We start from the raw sequence: 19,601 nt of genomic DNA, 5'->3' as shown, positions 1-19,601 counted from the left end.
TTATATTTAATTACCAATTGCTTAATGGTGACAGGCAATCATCTGACTCATAGGTGGCAGCCATCTCAAGCCAGAGGACGAGAGGACTCTAGCCGCCCGTTTCAAAGACCAATGTGGGCTGGGTTGTGGCCCATTGAACACGCATATAAAGGATTTAGTGAAAAACGTTGTTTTTACGGGTTAATTTTTTATTTCGTGCGGTGCCAGAGAGTCGATGAGCCACGTTCGTGGGTTGCCGACTGATGAGAGGCCGTCGACTGGTGAGGCGGATCGCTTCAGTGGCCCCGTGACGAAGATCGGTAATGCTGCCAACAAATAATAATTATCGGATGGGTCAGCGGTCTCAGATATCGTGTAGACTGACCTAAAGGTGCATAGGCTCGCATAGTGACCCCCAAAGACTCGCATAAGAGACCCGTAGACTTAAACAAACAATTGTCCTTTGTCATAGTGGTTAGGGGTCACCTGCCAGTCGCCCACATATTGACACAACCACGCAAAACTTTACGTTTGCACCCTTAACCACGACGCCAATGCCACGCTGTTAATCGAATGCCGTATATGTTCCAGAAGCTGTAGTATATTCTTTAAAGACAATTTGGCATTTCATTTTCAGTATATATACACGCATAGCCAACGCCTGTGTTAGTTGTTATGAGCGCACGATATACGTGCCATACCGCAGACATACGGGTCATGTGCACGTGGGCTCTGCGTGTGCACACAGCACGCGTAGACTAATTTGCATCAGTGCACGTTGCAACATTGGCTCGGTTTTTCCAGTCTCGGGCAATGATGCGTGCACGTGGATTCATTGAGTAGCTGGGATGCGCCGGCAATGACTTCACCATAAGAGCTTTGTCGCACCGACTCGGCAGAACGTAGTCGCACACAGAGAGACCCGCAGACTCGCACAGAGCCCCATCGACTCGCAAAGATGATCAGCGAGAACTGTTACAGTGGCTTCACGATCAGCGGTGTTTCTTCTTCTTCTCGCAGGAACCTGTAGACTCACATAGAGGAGGACACATCGGGTCACGCACAAACAAAGGTTCACACAGAAACCCAGAGGACTCACAAAGCCACGCACGGATTAAATGAAATTGGACGATTTTGTGCCTACGAAACCGTGAGCGCTTTCGACCGACAGAAGGGCAGATCCAGCCCGCGACAGCATCCCGGGAGAACTGGTCTGGTGGGAGTCTAGCACCGCAGCAGTTGCAGCAACCTCACCGCTATCATCGCCACACCCGTTACCTGTGTGTGTGTATCAATTATCAATTAACCCAAGTGCACGCGTAATCAGTCTTGACTGGTAACCCCCGTGGCGAACGCTCCACTGCTCTGCAATTAGTGCCACTAACGTTTAGAGACCATTTCTGCAATTCGAACTCCATCCATATGGCGACGGGGTTTTTGTTATTGCTGTTGTTGGTCCAGGGATGTTTAAAAATGTTTATTTCCGTATGTGTGTGCAGCGGCAGCACCATCTGCTCAACTCACGGTTGGATTCCCGCACCCGTCCGCTCATTAATTCACGGAGGAATTTTGTGAACACCAAAACGCCGCCGCCGTCGCTTGCTTCAAGAGTAGACGTTAAAGACCCCGTGGCATAATTTGCAAGAGTATATGCTGTTGTATGCATGTGTTACATCCCACCCTTATCATTAAAATGTACACTCGCAACTTATTCTCATACATAAGCGCTATCAAAAATATATAAATTTGGTGCCAATAACGTTAAATACGCAATTATATTTACATGTGTTTTGTAAAATGAATGCATTGCAATATGGTATAGACATTATCATCTGGCTAAATAAATCTACTTAAGTATTCGCTCGAATCAACGATCCGCTAACAAGAAAAAGTTTCAGGCATTGCTTTAACATTTTAAATGACAGTTCCAGGAAGTTTTGTTTTACTGTTGTGTATTTTTATTGGGTTTTGTATGAGATGAGTGTGGCATTGAGGTCCGTTTATATTTGAACTTTATGGCGCGACCCCGGGGTTCCATAAGCCCCCGGCTCTCGCATAAACTGCGTTGCGACGTCATTGTATGTCTGTCGAAGGCGAACGACACGGCGATCTATTCCTCTCGACGAGCTCTGCACGATGCGCTAATAAAAGTTTCAAAGTTTTGTTTCTTCTGCGCATTCGTCCTCGCCGCTGCGCTTAGACGACAAGGCAACAGAATGATCCGCGCCAAGCGGGTCGCGGCGTTTGTGTGCGCGGTGGGATGGAGTCGCCAAAAATAAATGAATTAAATACCATTTTTTTTACTTCCGTTTATTTGGGACCCCGGGGTCCCGCCATGAGGTTCATTTTACGCCTGTCTTGTGGCTGGGAGGGGGTAGGGGTGCAGGGGAAATGGGACGGGGTGGGGTGGCGGGGAGGTTTCGTCTTTGATAGGGAGGGAAACGTAGAGCGTAGACGGCCTACGAACCGTGTACGTAGATTCGGCGTCAATTATCTTTGAACATGCTACCACCGCTTTGGTAGAGAGGCCATTTACTACAAATTGGATGTTACGTAATAATCTGTGTCGACACAGGGATGCGAGTGAGCATAATGCTTCCCATGAAATGTTGGGTTTTTTTTCTTCCTAAATGCAAGTTCCCAAAGTTCAACGCTTTGTTAAATAAAATAAGACACATGTTTACTGAACAATCGAGCTCTCCGAGCCAGCACGATATTACCAAAGATCCCCCATATAGCCCTAACAGACTGTTGGGGCAAGTGCTGTTAGCGAGGACATATGAAGGCCGGAACGGTATACGAGGGAGGCCAGCGCCACGTCCGACCGCCTTTGTCTCCCCAGTGGCGATGTTTACACAATGTACCAGGTGCTCATTTGAGGCTGAGTCGACCTAGGGGACGACGATGACCGGTTCTGACAATTGTCACTGGTGTTGGCCGTGAGCGGGAATCGAACTCTGGTTCGTAGCACGGCGCGCTAACCGCTTCACTACCGATCCCCACACCAATCTATGCGCGTTCAAAGTTAAACACCGATCACGTCATCCTTGCGTGCAGACATGACGCGCGTTGGTTCTTGACACACGGGTACGCATGGTATTCAAAGCTCGTTCACGAACGCTTGGCATATTTAGACCCATGATCTGTGGTATGCGTGCCGTGTGCTTCATTACCGCAGCTGGGGCTAAGATACAACCCATGTTTAAGTAAATAACCAACAGGCGCACTCAGAATTTGGGCTTCAGTTTCTCACTACGTAGAGAAACTACTCACTACAGTAATTTTGCGGTGGCTGTTCCACCTGATGACGGGAGCTTGTGTTGCCTCCGAAACGTCGTGATTTTATTTAGTTATTTTCATTTTTAAAAATCCCATCTACGTGACTTTACCGAAAGAACCAAAGAGTATTTCTCACTCAATATTTGCCCGGAACGCTGGCGTGGAGTAAAGAGTATTGGCGCAAGGCACTACCACTACCACTAGAGTGCGAGTTGTACGCGTACCCAGAATAATCATACATCGTCGTACATTTGTATATGCTTATAATCCTATGAGCAAGTTTACCGTTATATATATAATGTAAATATACATACAACAATCGATTACACAACAGGACAAAATGTGTGGTGTCAAAATAAATCCCAGACCACCGTTCCGAATTGTCCCAGGATCGTTCCGGCTGAAATGAATCACTCCACACAATCAAGATATTTGTAGGCATGAGCGCGCGTAGATGTGTGTGTGTGTGGCGTGCTGGTATGTAGTGAGGACGATAACTTATGTATACGTTATACAGCGCATCTCGTGAAAGCATATAAAAGCAAGCAGACGGACAGTTGGGGTTTCATTTTATTTTTAATACAAGTTGTACATGAAAGCAATCAGACTAAAATAAAATATAAAAGACTCAAATTAGCACCGAGTCTTGTTAAAGAGCAGAAGAGTTGGTCAGAAGATTCAGCGCTACGCTCCAAAGTATGCAGAACCCCGGTTTTGTCTTGTTTTGTTGTCTTGTTTTGTTATTCATATTAAGCAAAGCATATATAACGACGTAATAAAGAAAGGCATCTTTCCATACATCATATAGGCCAAGCGACAAACGAGAAAGAAATGTTTTGAAAAATAAAACCTACAACAGTAAAACACAAATAATACGAGCACAAATGATCAAGTAATACATTGCAATGGACATTGCAAAAAACAGACCATACCCAAGTTACGAGATGCGAAGGAATACACAACAACAGGACGGGGTGTGGATAGATGATGTTTTGGAGCGTGTTTGGAAGAGATCATTTTGCAGAGTACACATTTATACACAAACACGGAGAGATACAAAGACGGGGGGGGAGGGGTGCATGGCTTATAGGATGTTCATGGTTTTAGCGGGGTGGGGGTAAACTTGGTCAAATCAAAGTCACGCTTACGTGCGTGCACAGCTTTACAACGCAATTCTTGTTTTTACTGTCCATTCATACAATTAACTCTCGCCTACACTGCTCCAATGTATAGTCAAAAGGCATGGGTTTTCTGTTGTTGCTGTTGTTGTGATTATTGATGCGACGGGTGATGGTCGGTCCGGTGTTATCGTTGTAAATATAAAGAGGGCCTCAATGAACCGCGATGCCTCGCGTAAAAAACAAGAAAGCAAAAAGATTGCACAATCCGGGCCCCGGCTAAAACATTTGCGGCAATGCAGCAGCTGTTTATTTAACCCTGTCTGGGCGCCTGTGGGTGCTTCTTAATATCGGAAACCATCGGTGCTGTTATTACTCTAATTATAATACGTACACTCAATGTGTGTGGTTTGTGTGCACGGGTATAGTACGCAATTAGATGCGTACAAAGTGCGGTCAACGGTTGCAAGAACACGTTGCTGAGATGTGTTTTGGCCGTGGTGTTCATGCCTTTTGGTTGTGGTACACACGGACGGGAGATAACAATGCAACTTCGGAAAAGACCTCGCAAAAAGTCTCGGCGCGAACCGCATCCACTCCCGAACCGTTGACCTATTGACCGCCTGCATGACACGGACAACATAACACACCGAGTGATGCGTGTGTGCAGCTCTACACACATGTGCGTACGAATATGTCAAGAGATGCATACATACAAAGACAAAGCCCCCCCCGTGTAGCCTTAACAAACTGCAAGGGGCAAGTGCTGTTAGCGAGCACCTATGAAGGCTGACACGGCACACGAGGGGGTGGGTGGCCAGCACCACGCCCGGCCGCCTTTGTCTCCCTTTGCACGCCTGCTTGCTATTCGCGCCTCAGAGACATACTTCTGCGTGATTGCGCTGTTTAGCTCTCTGATCGGCGTCTGTTCGGGCTGTAACACCAATTGGGAATTGAAGCTACCAGCACGTGGATCGAATCGTTCGACATCAAAAGCCGTACAACCCGCGGTACAACCCGCAAAAACATCACAGCTATATACTCACACACACACGCGCGCGCCTACGGACTCGTTAATGATGATACTTTACACACGCAAATTGTATTTTCAACAGCAAGACAATGGGAGCGCCCCCAGCATGCTTTGCATGTCAAGATGACATTGGGGCATAGACACTCGCCAGGTGACCGGAGACTCCCATTGCAGACGTCCGTTAACATGTGTGTATATATATACACACAACACGGTTAACCATTTACAGATACCCCATTACTGTCCAATGACCCTTTCACTTTCTTCTCAACAGCTGATTGACTATTGGAAACAGCGACCGGGTCGTCATAGCATTGCTGTTGATGGAAGACGATGTAAATGTGTTTTTTAAAAAAACTGGTTGTTTTACCCCCGATGCCTGCACTCTAATTTCTCCATATTATTCAGTGGGGTATCTGTAAATGGATCGCTCTGTACGTTACCGTTAGATGCCTGCCGTACGCAAGGAAAATCGCGTCTTCAACGGCACGGCAACAACAGCAGCAGCAGCCCGACTCGGCGTAACTGCGCGTGTCAAGGATGATGATAATCGGGAACGAAAAGCCACACGCGTCAAATCAACGGACGTGTCCAACAGCACTGAGCAGCGACGCGCATTTGTGACCGCGATGAATGAACGCACGGAGTTATCCATGCTACACCTGCACGGCAGCTTATCAACACCTGTGCATGCGATTCATGTAGCCTGTAGTACCCGCCCCTCCCACCCCATCCCCTCCGAAAGTGGTCGCCAATTGACTGCGATGTCATTTCCATGTCAGCTAACCGGAACTAAAGTCCGTGCCGAGTTTTTTTGTGTGTGCCAAAATCGCGTACATTAACAGCTACGTCAACGCGTTCTAATATATATAACTACTAATATATATACCGACGACTAATTCTGCTGTGCGAGTATAGTAGTAATACGAGACGCAGTTTTACATCGCCATGAAGAGCAGAGCAATACTAAACAGCGTGTGTCGGTTGATGCGCAACATTCATTACGTACAAGCAAAGTGACGAGCGTCTGTCTATGTTAAGTGTAGAGCGGACGGGTGCACGCATAAACATGGGGCACACACGATACGCGGCGTGTAGCAGGTAGTGTATTATTATTATGGGTAAGTCACAACGCTCCCAAAACAATCTGAAAGAAAAAAAATGAAAATCGCTCACAATTTCCAACGTGCCCTTCTCGACATATTCGAATGCGCTGTACGTTTAGAAGATGTTGGGCCATTGCCTGAAACGTTGCCTATTATATATTCTTTTTGTAGCTTTTTAGGGGCAGTGTGAATTACACAATGTCGAGTTTTTGTTGATTGTGCATTGCCGTCAATGCCGCTCCACCGCCCTGCCGTGTAAACTCACAACAAACACAAACGAATCTCACAGCCCCGTTATGAAGGAACAACAACAAAAAACGCCTTCGGATCGTACACTCGGCGAGGGTACTGAACGCGGCGGCCGGTCAGAATGTTCAGGACACCGATGGTAGAATTCCAAGGCGGTGCTCGCGACAAAGTTTCGCGAATTCCGAGTTTTACCGCAATGCAACTAACTGACGCCACTCGCCCGTCTGCATGTGCATGTAGGCATGGAATTCGTATACAGATATGCCATTGTGTTGATGTATAGTTCATATACACACACACAGAACTAAGCGGAGGGATTGCTTTCCACAGAACCGATTTAGTATATGTGTAATTTTAAAGCGCGGATTTGCGGCATTGGGAGTGTATACAGTAGTTGACACGCAGAATAACGTTACACAATCATTTCACGCGAAAGTAATCGTAATAAAGTGAGAACAGGTAATCGTGTAAAAAGCGGGAGTTTTATAATAAACACTACGGAAGTGTTTTGACATTCACTACGACGGATAAGACTAAGTGACCACCTAATACACATGTATAGAACAAGTACTGCATATATACTGCATAAGCCACACAACACCCGTGCCTTTTGCAGTGTGCGTGTGTATGGATGGAAACTTGTAATGCCACTTTAGTTCATGCTACATCATCACGCGACACCAGTTGGAAGGTGGTCGCACCGTCAAATATCCCCCCCTCTCTCCCTCCGTGTAGCCTTCACAGACTGTTGAGGCACGCAAAGTGCCTTTAGCGAGCACCCATGAAGGCCGGCACGGCACACGAGGACGTGGGTGGCCAGCACCACGCCCGGCCACCTTTGTCTCCCTAGTGGCGACATTTACATATCGCACCAGGTACTCATTTGAGGCCGAGTCGAGCTAGGGGAGGCCCAGGACACACACACGCGCGCGTGCGCGCATAGATATGCATGTATACAAATGCTTAGCTTGCAATACATTAGCAAGACAAGAAAAAAATTCCGTCCTAAAGCATTGTAATGTATAAAATAACTTCATAGAAAATGTAGATATATTTCTTACGTATTAAGGTATCATTTACTAATAAATAAGCACCAGCACAAGGAGATACTTGTATTTAAAATAACTCCACCCCCCACCCTCCCCAAAAAAACGTACCCAAATGTATTGTCGTAACGTACGCAGAAGCTGCTTTGGCAATTTTGTATTCTTGAATGTGTTTATTTATTCGTTTTTTTCTGTTAATTCACACAAGATAATGAGATGATTTTGTGTGTGTGTGTGCGTCTATACGGGGATGCCCTTGTTGATTAGGAGTATTGGAGCAGTGTATAAAACATATAATTCTATATGTCAACCACACCGGCGCTCAAGCGACGTAACGGAGCGGTGTGAGAACAACGTGGACGGTAAGAGGTGACATTGAGACACACGCCTTTACACATCAGTACACAACACGCACACACACAAACTGACGAGGACATACACCACATTCTGAATTTCAGTTCGCCTATAGGAGGGATGGAAATTGGGGCCGATGGGAGGAGGAGGGGTGGATGGGTAAATGAGCCGCACGCGCAAACAATGCCACAATAACATCAACATATTAGCCAAGCTTCGTGAAGTTACAACCTTTTTTTAATTAACGAAGAAAAATAAAAGAACGTAGTAGTAGTAATAATAAGGAACTTCAATATATTGTATTATGCAAGTAAAAACCATGTGCATTTTAAATTGAACTGCACTTCAAGCACAATCAATATAGGGTTAACCTACACATCAATAAAGTGATGGCAAGTGTGTCATTAGCACCATAACACGTGGCAAATTCAGCACAATTTCTGATTGTGGTTTGCCACAGATAGATTATTAACGGAATAGAACTTTATATTTTATGTTTTTTTTATTTCATAGTGCAAGTCTCTAAGATTTTTATGTCTGCATTGGTCTTTACGGACGCGCTCTATAGTTTGCTATAAAGTCCTATAAAGTAGTCACAGCCAGCTTTTTTTTTGAAGAACCTCATAACCAGTCAGTATACAAGAAATCTTTACCAAAATAGTTGTAACAAGGATTAAGCTCAGCTGTTACATGCGCTATACGCGCGCACGTTATATTGTACGCGACTCTTCCTTCGCCTCAGTGAACCTTCTTTTTGTTTTACAGCCTTTAAAATGATCTCTTCCACAGTCCACTTTGAACAAAAACACAAGCGTTATTCATTTAAATCAGACTTTGTATTTCTTTGCTAACACGCGAGTCACTGGGTTTCTTACCTCTCTGCGCATTATACAGCAGGCAGAAGAAAAAAAGCAACACCGCTTGAGAAATATGCACCCACAAAGCTAAATATACTTATTTTATCCAAAACTAAGGGGGGGGGAGCAACTATGGAATAAACACTTAATCGGCTTGTGACTTAAAAAGAAAAGTACACACGAAGGGTGGAAGAGAGGTTAGGGAGGAGGAGGGGGGGTCAAATCACGAAAAATCTAGCACTTAAAATAAAACTTAACAAGCATCAACTGTAAATGTTTTTCTTTTACATCCAATTTCGTATGCGTGCGTTCAACATGCCACTCGATCCGCTGCTAATGTATATGTCACTAAACACCAGCTTATTCCAAAGTTCTATATCCATGACACGCGCGCACACTGCACACGCACGCACACAGAGTAAGTTACTCTTAGTAAATCTACAAACTCGCAACGCTAAATACAGACGAGACCCCGTACACATTTAAACCGATGCGGTAAAGTGTTCATTTTGGGGGGGGAGGGGACGAGGGGAGAGGGGGGGGAAGGGGGGGAAGGGGGGGAGCTTTCAACTGCGTGGGATATGCGAAGCTGGGTCACAAAGCATGGCGACAGAATACGTATATATATGTTTAATATCGTGGACTTTTGACTTTTTTTAGTTTGTATTTTTTTTAAAGTGCTACAACGTTTCAGACACCGCATGCCTGGCCTCCATAGATACGCATTTTTTTTTATGTAATATATATGTAGAGGTTATTATGCTCAAGACGTGATGTTACGTAGTCTATACACGTTTGTGAAATAACTCTGTTGGGAGGGGTTTCTCTCCTTAAATTGACACAAAATTAAAAAAAACTGTTGGAATTCAAAGCTCTCAATTTTGCACCTGCGGCTGTCAAATCAGGACACGAGAGTTGAGTTGCAAAAGGTGTCCCGTAAACCTATTGATTCGCAAAACTCATGATTTTATTGTACTGTTTTACGGTAAGCTGTACATATGCAATTTCGTTTCAATATTGATGTCCTTTTTTGGTTTTTGTGTATCTACTGTAAACATTACGTATACCGTAGTGATAAGGCATTGCTATTGTTTCAAAACGCATTTAAATGCAAGCTGAAAACGGTTGGATTGTCCAATGGCGTGTTTATATTGCATCCCAATAGGCCACATTTCACCTCTGGAGAAGAATCCCATTGTGCAAAATCGTTATTTGTAAGCACACTGCAACTTTACAAAATTAGACTAAAAAAATAATAACGTTAAGCAACAACAGAACTGTTCAGATTAGATAGCAGGCTAACGCATACTACAATCCGGCTGACTGGTCTACTATTGTGCATGTATGCGACGGATCAAGGAGTCGCAAAAAAACAAAACACAATGACAAGATTACGGTTCGGGATTGTGGTCGGTGACGTCCCTAAGTGAAGGGGGTGAAATAGCTTCCCTCTGCCCACAGGTGACGACAAAGCTCCCGATATTGATAGACAAGCTCCGACTGCATAAAGCAAGTGATGAACTGAATGTCATAAGCCCCTCCCCCTTATCTCCCTCCCACCTTTCCCGAGTCCATCAACGATTTGTAGCGAGTGACAATACCCCCCCCCCCTATTGTACGCAAAGATCAAACAGCGTCAACTTGAATCCGTACAACATTTTTTGACAAATTGTTTAAAGTCTGCATCAACGCTCAAGAAAAAAAACAACCGATGCAAAGTCTATTTCAATGCCCATAAGAATGTCAATCAGAAGAAGCCTTTCGCATTCTCAGCAACAAGGACTGCCTCCAAGGCAGAAACAAATCAACAAAAACCACGGACAGGTCTTGTTTTTTTTTTAACAAGATGTGCTTCAGCAGCACTTGGGACACACAAAAAACCCATAAGCTATTGTTAAATGTTAGTTTAAGAATAAAACGCCGAGGCAGGAGGGGGCGATCATACCTCCTCCCAACGGTTAATGCTTTGTAAGGAGGGGGGGGTCAGCACCTCTGCATAGCCGCGAGCCACAAAAGTTAAACATTTATAGAGCTGGGATGATGAGTCGATCGAGCCAAATAAATTGACTGGAAATTGTAGTCCATTGGGTGGATTACCCGTGCCCCTTTAAATATAACGGCCATCACTAGATCTTGATTCCCGAAGATGAGAGACGCCCCACAAAGCCACTTGGAAAGACGCCGATATTACCAAGTTCCGCCCATCACCCCCACCTCAAGTACTTTCATGTCATCCAATTGCCTAAGTCATCAAACCTAATAAATCGGCAGAGTAATCGAATACTTCAATAATCTGGAAATCCCAGCTCTAAAAAATTCCAAAGGACAACATAGATGTTTCAAACTGCTCAAGTTAATTTTCTTCCCTGGAAAAAAAAGCTATGGTCAGCTCTGGCCTTCACCGACTGCTGGAGCCCATCACCACCGGACAATGCATTGGTAAAGCGTACACAGGGAAGGGGGAAAAAGCATCACCTAGAGATGTCACAAAAATACCGCTAAATTATATTTTAGAACGCTTCAACCACCTATTTCAGATTTGGTATTTCTGTTTAAAAATCATTCGTCGATTCACTAATTTACATGTCATTACCGTTATCATCGTTAATATTATATAAAGAATAATATGCTGAATACAGTCTCGGGGTATTTACACGTACGCAACGGGATCTTGTCGGGCCTGTTGTAAAGCATGCTGATAGCACCTTCGCCTATCGAGAACAGATGACTACGAACTCCTGCAATTAATTTCTAGAAAGGAACCTGGAGTTACACATCAACATAATCGATCATCCATTAGCAGCACATTCAACAGAGGTTGAATTTTCGCTTCGGGTTTCCTCGTTCTTAGTACTCAGAACTGTCTAGACAACGACCTTTAACCCCCCCTCCTCCGTTTGCCTTTGGAGCATCATATATACGGCAAAAGCCAGTAGCTGAAGAATGCACAATTACCAAAGAATATATTCTGTAACTGCTCCGCATGAAGTTAGGAACCCTGCCTAAATTAGTAACCCAAGCGGTATTCATTGGGAAGGCCTTTTGTTTTCTTTGTACTGTACAAATCAAGCCTTTTTTCAAAAGAGTATATACAGATGGATCAACTGTAGTGGATGAATGGGGGCTGGCAACAATTGCAGGAACACAGAATGAAGATACTGACAAGGGGACCCTGCATCATTGCCTGGGACTTGGCCTGCCCGTAAAGCTTTGCTGGCCCGTGCACTTCTTGTTACAAGTTTATAGTCCTGGACTGCTGCCGCTCGACGTGCCAGAGAGTCAGACCGTCCCATTGACTTTACAAGGGGAAAAGCAACTCTCGTCACTCACCTCCTTCCCCTCCCCTCCCACCACCAAGAACCATCTGACATTCTGAAACCCATGCTTCCACGCGTGCGCGCGCACACACACACAGACAAGCACAAACTTTGGCCGCAGTAGTTGCAGCAGCCAGGAAAGTGCATAAATGACGCACTTCCAGCAGCAGTGATGTCGAGCTCGTCCCACGTGGCGAGGGAATTGCACACGTGGTAGCGTGCCGATGACTTGTAGCAGCTTTTACCCCCCCCCACCCCGCAGCGGGGCAAGCAAAGATGATAATTTTCAATTCCAAAAGAAAAATGATTCCTTAGCAACTGCATGTCCTTCCTAATTGTGTAGGCTAACCGGATTTGTAATCACGTATGTTAAAACTTCCGTCGGAAATGCTTCCAATGACACCGAAGCTGTCCGGATTTTGTTAGGCCAAGACTGCCAAGTTTAAGGTTGCAAGCAGTTGTTTGATTGCCACATGCAATATTGGAATCATTTCCTTTATTCGCATCACTTAATATTTACTCGACCCAAAACAGAAGCTTGAATGATAGCTTACATTTCTCAAATACCCAGAGGCCAAAGAAATGTATCTAAATTTCATTGCTCTACAAGGTGCACAGCACCGCATTAGAAGATCAAATCACCTGCCCAGCATTTAGAAAGTTTGAAAGCATACTCCACAGGCATTACAGAGAAACCTTTTCCCCCAGTTACCATTTTTTTAAGTACGTTACACTCCGAGATGTATGATAAGATAAAGTATATCTCCCAAATGTTTAATGTCACCTGAAAATCCTCACATTTTATGTTTGTACACCTGGTGCAAATTTAAGATCTTCAGTTTAAATTACAATAGGAATTCATTCTCGTGTATTTTTTATGTTCCTTACAAAATAATAAAAAGGTCAAAATGTGCACAAGTACATTCATTGTAGCACAGCAATATCTTCTGTTTTAATGTTAGCACCATTGACGTATTTTTAAAAAATGCAAGTAAATGCTATCCATTTCACAATAATTTTCATTGGGAATATTCATAGGCTTGAAGTTACATCTCACTTACATTTAATACTAACCAAAAATGTACATTGCTTTATCCTTGTTAAACTTTGATGACCACTTTAATAAAAAAAACAGTGCCCATGCAAGACAAAAACACAAATAGTTTTTTACCGTGACTCTACATTCTAAAGACACCTAAGATAAACCGAGATATACCTACAGTTTCACATGGGAGATTGAGGAATTACAACGTAGCAAAAAAAAAACAAGGAATGCTGAATTCTGATTTCATAAGCCTTAAAACTGAGTGAGAAATAATAATTACGTTTGAAAGGGAAGAGGAAAGCTTCCTAGTTGGCATCAGCAGCACTAGGTGGCAGTGCACGAAGGTTGCGTGGCAGCTCTCCGTTCACTCGGCCAATGCGTTTCTTTTGGCCTGTGGGAACCATCATTGCTTCTGCAATGATGCGTCAGAGCCCAAGCAACAAGGAGGCATCCAACGTTCAAATGAAAAACCCTCTCTCGAGTTTTAAGTTACAGCGGAGTGCCAAAAGCCTCCCCTTCTGGGTTGCTTGACCCGATTACTGTAAATTAATCACATCCTTTTCCATCCCCCCCCCCCATACCGAATTTTTTTAGGAAAAGCAACTCCACTGCATTAATAATAGTGCACTGCTGTGTATGAAACGCTTGGTTGTTAAATTGCATCCCCCCTCTACCCCTCAAAAAATGCGTTGGCAGACTTAGGTTGTATTTGGATTGAACCTGCCATTCAGCTTTGTCACAGCCTTCCTTACCACCGTTTTCATGTGGGGGGCACTTGAGAATTTGTTTTCTTTACGTCACTGCATACAACCGGAATTAAACTTGTCCGTACTGATCAATGAAGATGAAACGGCGAATAATTGGGAAGCAAAGTCATAAACGTGCGCAGTAAAACTGTATCACAGAGGCCAGGCGACGGCACTTAACTGCACGACCGTGCTGAATTCGGAAATCCTGTCGCATCGTGATAACGCTCACCGCTACTGCAGCGTTCGAGTCTCTCACACACCGCTGATTAGCACGGTAGGCTACGCACGGCGCGCGAAAGCACTTCAACATACATACAGGGAAACGGAGATCCGCCGTACAACAGAAGAACAAAAAAAAGAAAACCCACCGGGCCACCAGACTAAACGCCTGCAAAGCAGGATATTTACTCTAAAGGCCGCAGGGCAAAGGGGGAAAAAGGGAAATTGGAATCGCTATAATATTAACATACCAACACCACGCTGCAAACGCCAATCCTCGCATTCTTTATATTTTGACACAATCAGGTTTAAACTTTAATAACAGGCATTTATGTTCGTCTGCCCTAAGTTTGCCTGTTACTGGCCCACGCCCAACTTAACCAACCACCAAAATGAAAAGAAAAAAATCACAATCTTGAAAATGCTTCTCGGTTAAGAGGAAAGGTAATGAAACCAAGCAAAAAAATACACGAGTGGGCTTTTACGGCAGCCATTTTAGCAAACCTGCAATAATTATAGAGACTGTAAACATTAAGTCGTCCAGTTCATGCAAAGCGAGTGTTGCTGCATCACTACAGGCAAACCCATCAACCTCGCTCTGCATTATCCTCCAAATTCTGGCACAATGTCTGTGGCTTCTCATTTGACATTGAAGCTAGCCTGGTGCTGGCGAGTTAATGTTATCGCAGTCAAACCCAAATGAAAAAGCATAACAAACAATGTTAACATTTCTACTGGAAACATTTTTGTTTTACAAACCAAACTCCGCTTTTTTTTCCTCTCAATCATATCCTCCTGAAAGTGTACGCTGCACTGTAGAGGACTCGTGGCAATGGCCAATTTGTACAGCCTGTGAAATTGAACCCAGTTTCTCGAGCCAAAGTTCAAAGTTCACTTACAGTGTGTCACACCACTTAAGACAGCTGTTTAACCCCATTCCTACAATCGGCATTGCAAGCCAACGTGGACCTACATTTGAATTTCACTGCAGAGACCCAAGAACTCTGCAAACAATTCACGCCACCCGTGTATGTTACCGACACATTTGGAAGGACAACACAAGCGAGAACACGAGCATTCGAGCCAATCGGAATGCCAGTTTTAAAAAAAAAACTTGTCTTGTTGAGTGAAACATGATGGGCCATGCATTTAGAATGCCCGCTTATTAATTCACTTTGCCCGGTTGTAGACAGTCCATTTCCGACACTTCCACCCGTCAGGAAAGGGTTAACACGGTGCCAAGTCAGCCAGCAGAAATGTAAAAAAAAACACACTGGGAAAAACCAAATAGCCTAGGTTATAAGAGTTGCGCGTTTCTAAATGGACTTAACATTAAGTTAACGCACAAACGCAAGGCTCAAAAACTCATGACTTACTACCCCCGACCACTTTCTAATGTTGTTTATATCTATGTATATTATTGCCTTAACACGACGTCCAATGAGCTGAGTGTATAGACACATGCCGAGAGGCTGAGTGTAGAAAGGCGTGCTGGCATCTTAAGAGTTGGTTGGCACCCAATACGCCAGCAAAGCCGCACCAATTGTTGCCGTTTCTGTACACAACAATGCAAACAAACTGCAATTCTAGCAAGTACTGCACTACACCCGGATTACAAGTTGTCCTAGTTATGGAGGTGCTCATGAGTTACGGAAACATACATTTATCAATGACGAAACAGGTGTTGTAATTGGTTTTATATATAAATAGCAGCATATATTGGAACTTTGTTGTCCTTCCTGGCTGCCTACCTTGGGCCTTTTGCTTACAAGAATCACAATGGTTGACTACAACTTTTGAGACCACCGCTTTTGTTTTTAATTTCAAACCTGTGATGGACACACAAATTCATCCCACAGCAACACACTGTTAGGTTGCAATGTAGCAAAAGAAAAATCCAATGGAACATTATCCATTAGCAATCCAGTCGACAAAAACACTCAATTTGTGCATTGCCTGCCCATCCCCGACTCTGAACCCCACCTAGCAACACAGAAAATGAGCCCAAGGTCAGGTTGAGATGTGCGGCGGGGTGGGAGAATGGGAGGGGGGTCAATTAATGGGAGGCTATTGGGCCACGGACCTCGTAAAATAAAATAAAAATCTGCCACGTAAATAGATATTCTTTTTTGTGTCGTCGCATATTTTTTTTTTACAACCGTAAAATATATATAGCTATATAATAACCCAATCCCACAATCGACGTGGCCTACATTTGTGTCCGGACACTCGCTGTTGGATCGGTGGCAACTCCAAAACTATTACAAAGAATAGCGAAAAAATGCCTTCCCTTCAAACTATGGAATTCTTTGGGGCCATACATGGTCTGAGCTCACTGAACTGGCTAAAAAACGAACATGTACATTGCTTTACGTGGTTTACTTCTTGCAGTTAAAAATAAGCAAACTTTGGGCGGACCTGCATTTGCAATGATGCAGCAGCGACCGTGTTGTATATATTTAACCTAAAACACAAATAACACGCATTTTTCATTCTTAAACCACGAGTCCGTAGTGGCTGGATAACATTTGTTTAGCCTTTGATAGAACCCCAATTCTGATTGTGCCAAGCTATTACATAAAATCCAATCAAAAGACATAAAACGATAGTGTGCATACTATTCGAATGTTTTTTTTCGCCACTCAAATTGCACAGTCATTATAAAACGTAAGTTACCTTTTGGGAAGGGAAATGTTAAATTAAAATACGTTAAGATATTTCTTTTTTGTCAACTCCCCCCCCCGCCCCTATACGAAACAAGTACGAAAAAACAGTGCTCATTAGCAATGTCTAGGACATTTCATGTCAACTGCTTCCAGCAAATGTGGGATTGTGGACTGCGCAAGAAGATAACAGAAGGCCGAGATGCGACAAACCTTCCAAAAGCACTGCTGCTGCTAACAGGTGGTGGTGAAAGTGGGGTCATCGGGAGGAGTGGTGGTTGATTTGAACTTTAATCTTCAGATGCTGTTCTGCTCTGTAGTGACGTCTTCACCTTAAACGATGAATGACTAGAGAACAGGACAGTCCAAGCCAAGTTCAACTCACAATTCACTCTTCGTTTCTCACATTGGCATTTTCCTTTTTGCATTTTCTTACGTTTTCTCTCTTCTCCATCATTCTTGTGAATATTTTTGTTTCGCAGTTTTTTCGTTTTTTCTGTTTCCGAAAATAGAATAATCAAGTGATGACAAATTAAAATCTCACCCACAGATGCCCCCATTCCTTCCCCCTTCACCAAATCCCAACCCCCAACACCGCTCACACCAACCCCAAAACACCACGCAGAAGGGCTCCATCTTCTGAATAACGACAAACCAAAAAAAAAATTAACCACAATAAAAACCAAAAAAATTATTAAAAACAAAACTGTGAATGGGCATAACATTATTTTTTTGGAGGGGGGAGGGGGAGAGGGGAAAAAATCGTAAAATGAAAACATTAATAGTAGTAATCATGGTGGTAGTAGTAGCAATAACAATAATAAACCATCAACCGATTGAATCAATCTTCTTCTCCATCGTCGCCACCTCCTTCCTCCTCCTCCAGGGGCTCGGCTCTCTTCTCACGCTGCTTCTCCTGAATCTTCTTCATCTCGTCGGAGTAGCGACTGAACGTGGCACCGAACTTGGCCCACGCCTTGAGCGGCACCGTGATGGAGTTGCGATAGCTGGGCTTCACTTCGCTCACACGCATGAACACGCCGTACTTGTTGGCACCCACGTCGAAGAAGAAGCGCTTGTTATCCACCGTCACCGCCGTGCCCTCTGGCAGCTCGGCGGGCTCTTCGTCCACGCCGAAGTCATCGATGAGCTTGGCAAGCGCGTCTCGGAATTCGATCATCCCCTGTGCCGGCAGGGCGATGGTCTGGCCCTGGGCACCCAGGCCGGGCCCGCGGCTCACGGTCTGGCGGACCCGCAGGAATCGCCCGCGTTGGTTCTCCTTGAGGTCCATGTAGTACTTTCTGTTCTCCCTCACCAGGAACTCGCTCTTGAGGGCACGGCGTGGCTCGTCCGGCTGCTGCAGCTGCTGCTGGTGGGATTGGTGGTCACCGCCGCTGCCGATGCCGACACCGCCGCCGCCACCACCGCCTCCTCCTCCACTCATGGCGGAGCTGGGCCCGAGCTGCGCGTAGTGCTCGATGAAGTCGCCCAGGTAGTCTCGGAACTCGACGGCCACGGACATGGAGAGCGTGAGGCGGCTCTTGCTGCCGCCCGCGCCAACCTCGGCGATCTTGAGGAAGCGGCCCTTGGCGTTCTGCTTCACGTCCAGGTAGAAGCGTTTGTTCTGGATGTCGACGCGTTTCGACGCCAGCTCCTGCGTCTCCTGCTGCTGCTGTTGCTGCAGGGGGTGCATGATGCCGCCGCCGCCGCCGCTGCTGCTGCCGCCCGCCGCTCCTTGCTCGCTGCCGCTGTCCCTATCCGCCATGATATTAGCCTTCTTCCAAGGCGGACGAGAGGGGGCGGGGCCACGGGGGGGGGGCAAGGGGCGGGGCCACGGGGGGCGTGGTCAGGGGCGGGGCGGGCAGAGTTGGGGTGGGGAGTGGTGGGACAGCGGTGGGGGGAGAGATGGGATGGTGGTGGAGGGGGCGGATGGGTGAGTGGGGGGGGGTTGGGGGGGGGGTGTGGGAGAGTTGGTGGGTGAGCGGTGTGGTTTAGCAAATTTCGAGTGGGTTTTGGGGAGTAGGGGGGCGCAGGGTAGGGTGGGGGTGTATATATGGGGTGGGGGTGTATATGGGAAATGAGTGTGGGTGGGAGAGTGAGTTAGGAAATTGGGATTTAGGGGGGCTGTGGAGGAGAGGAGGGTTTATATGGCAGGGGTTAGAGAGAGGGGGTGTGAGTTTTGGAGGGTGGACAGGGATATACAGGAGACGTGGGGGGGGGGGGTCTGAATGAGTAAGTTGTGGGGGGCCCTGGAGTGGAGAATAGATGTATGCCAGAGACGGGGGGGGGGGGGTAGAGTCGCGGTATACGAGACGGGGTAATACGTGGTGGTGGTGGTGATGGTGATCGGTTTGCAAATACGATGAGCGGACGAGGAGTGTAGGAAACTGATGGTGAGTGGGGTGAGTGATGCGGTGGTGCAGGGGGTAGGGTGGGAGAGGTCCCCGGGAAAGAGACGGGGAGTGTTGGAAACTGATGGTGAGTGGGGTGAGTGGTGCGGTGGTGCAGGGGGTAGGGTGGGAGAGGTCCCCGGGTAAGAGACGAGGCCGTGTGGGTGAATGAGACGGATGCCAAGAATGGAGATTCG

At 45.6% G+C, this 19,601-nt stretch overlaps 1 protein-coding gene across 1 annotated transcript; it reads right to left on the bottom strand.

The window, feature by feature from the left end:
* Positions 1 to 3,826: 3,826 nt before the first annotated feature.
* Positions 3,827 to 18,817, bottom strand: LOC144934124 (transcriptional activator protein Pur-alpha-like). Its single transcript, XM_078859574.1, has one exon. The coding sequence runs from the start codon at positions 18,777 to 18,779 to the stop codon at positions 17,856 to 17,858; it is 924 nt and encodes a 307-aa protein (XP_078715700.1). The 5' UTR covers positions 18,780 to 18,817; the 3' UTR covers positions 3,827 to 17,855.
* Positions 18,818 to 19,601: the final 784 nt, after the last annotated feature.

This window comes from Lampetra fluviatilis, chromosome 9, assembly GCF_964198595.1.
Source record: "Lampetra fluviatilis chromosome 9, kcLamFluv1.1, whole genome shotgun sequence".
Taxonomy (NCBI): domain Eukaryota; kingdom Metazoa; phylum Chordata; class Hyperoartia; order Petromyzontiformes; family Petromyzontidae; genus Lampetra; species Lampetra fluviatilis.
This window is presented reverse-complemented; position numbering and strand designations above follow the sequence as displayed.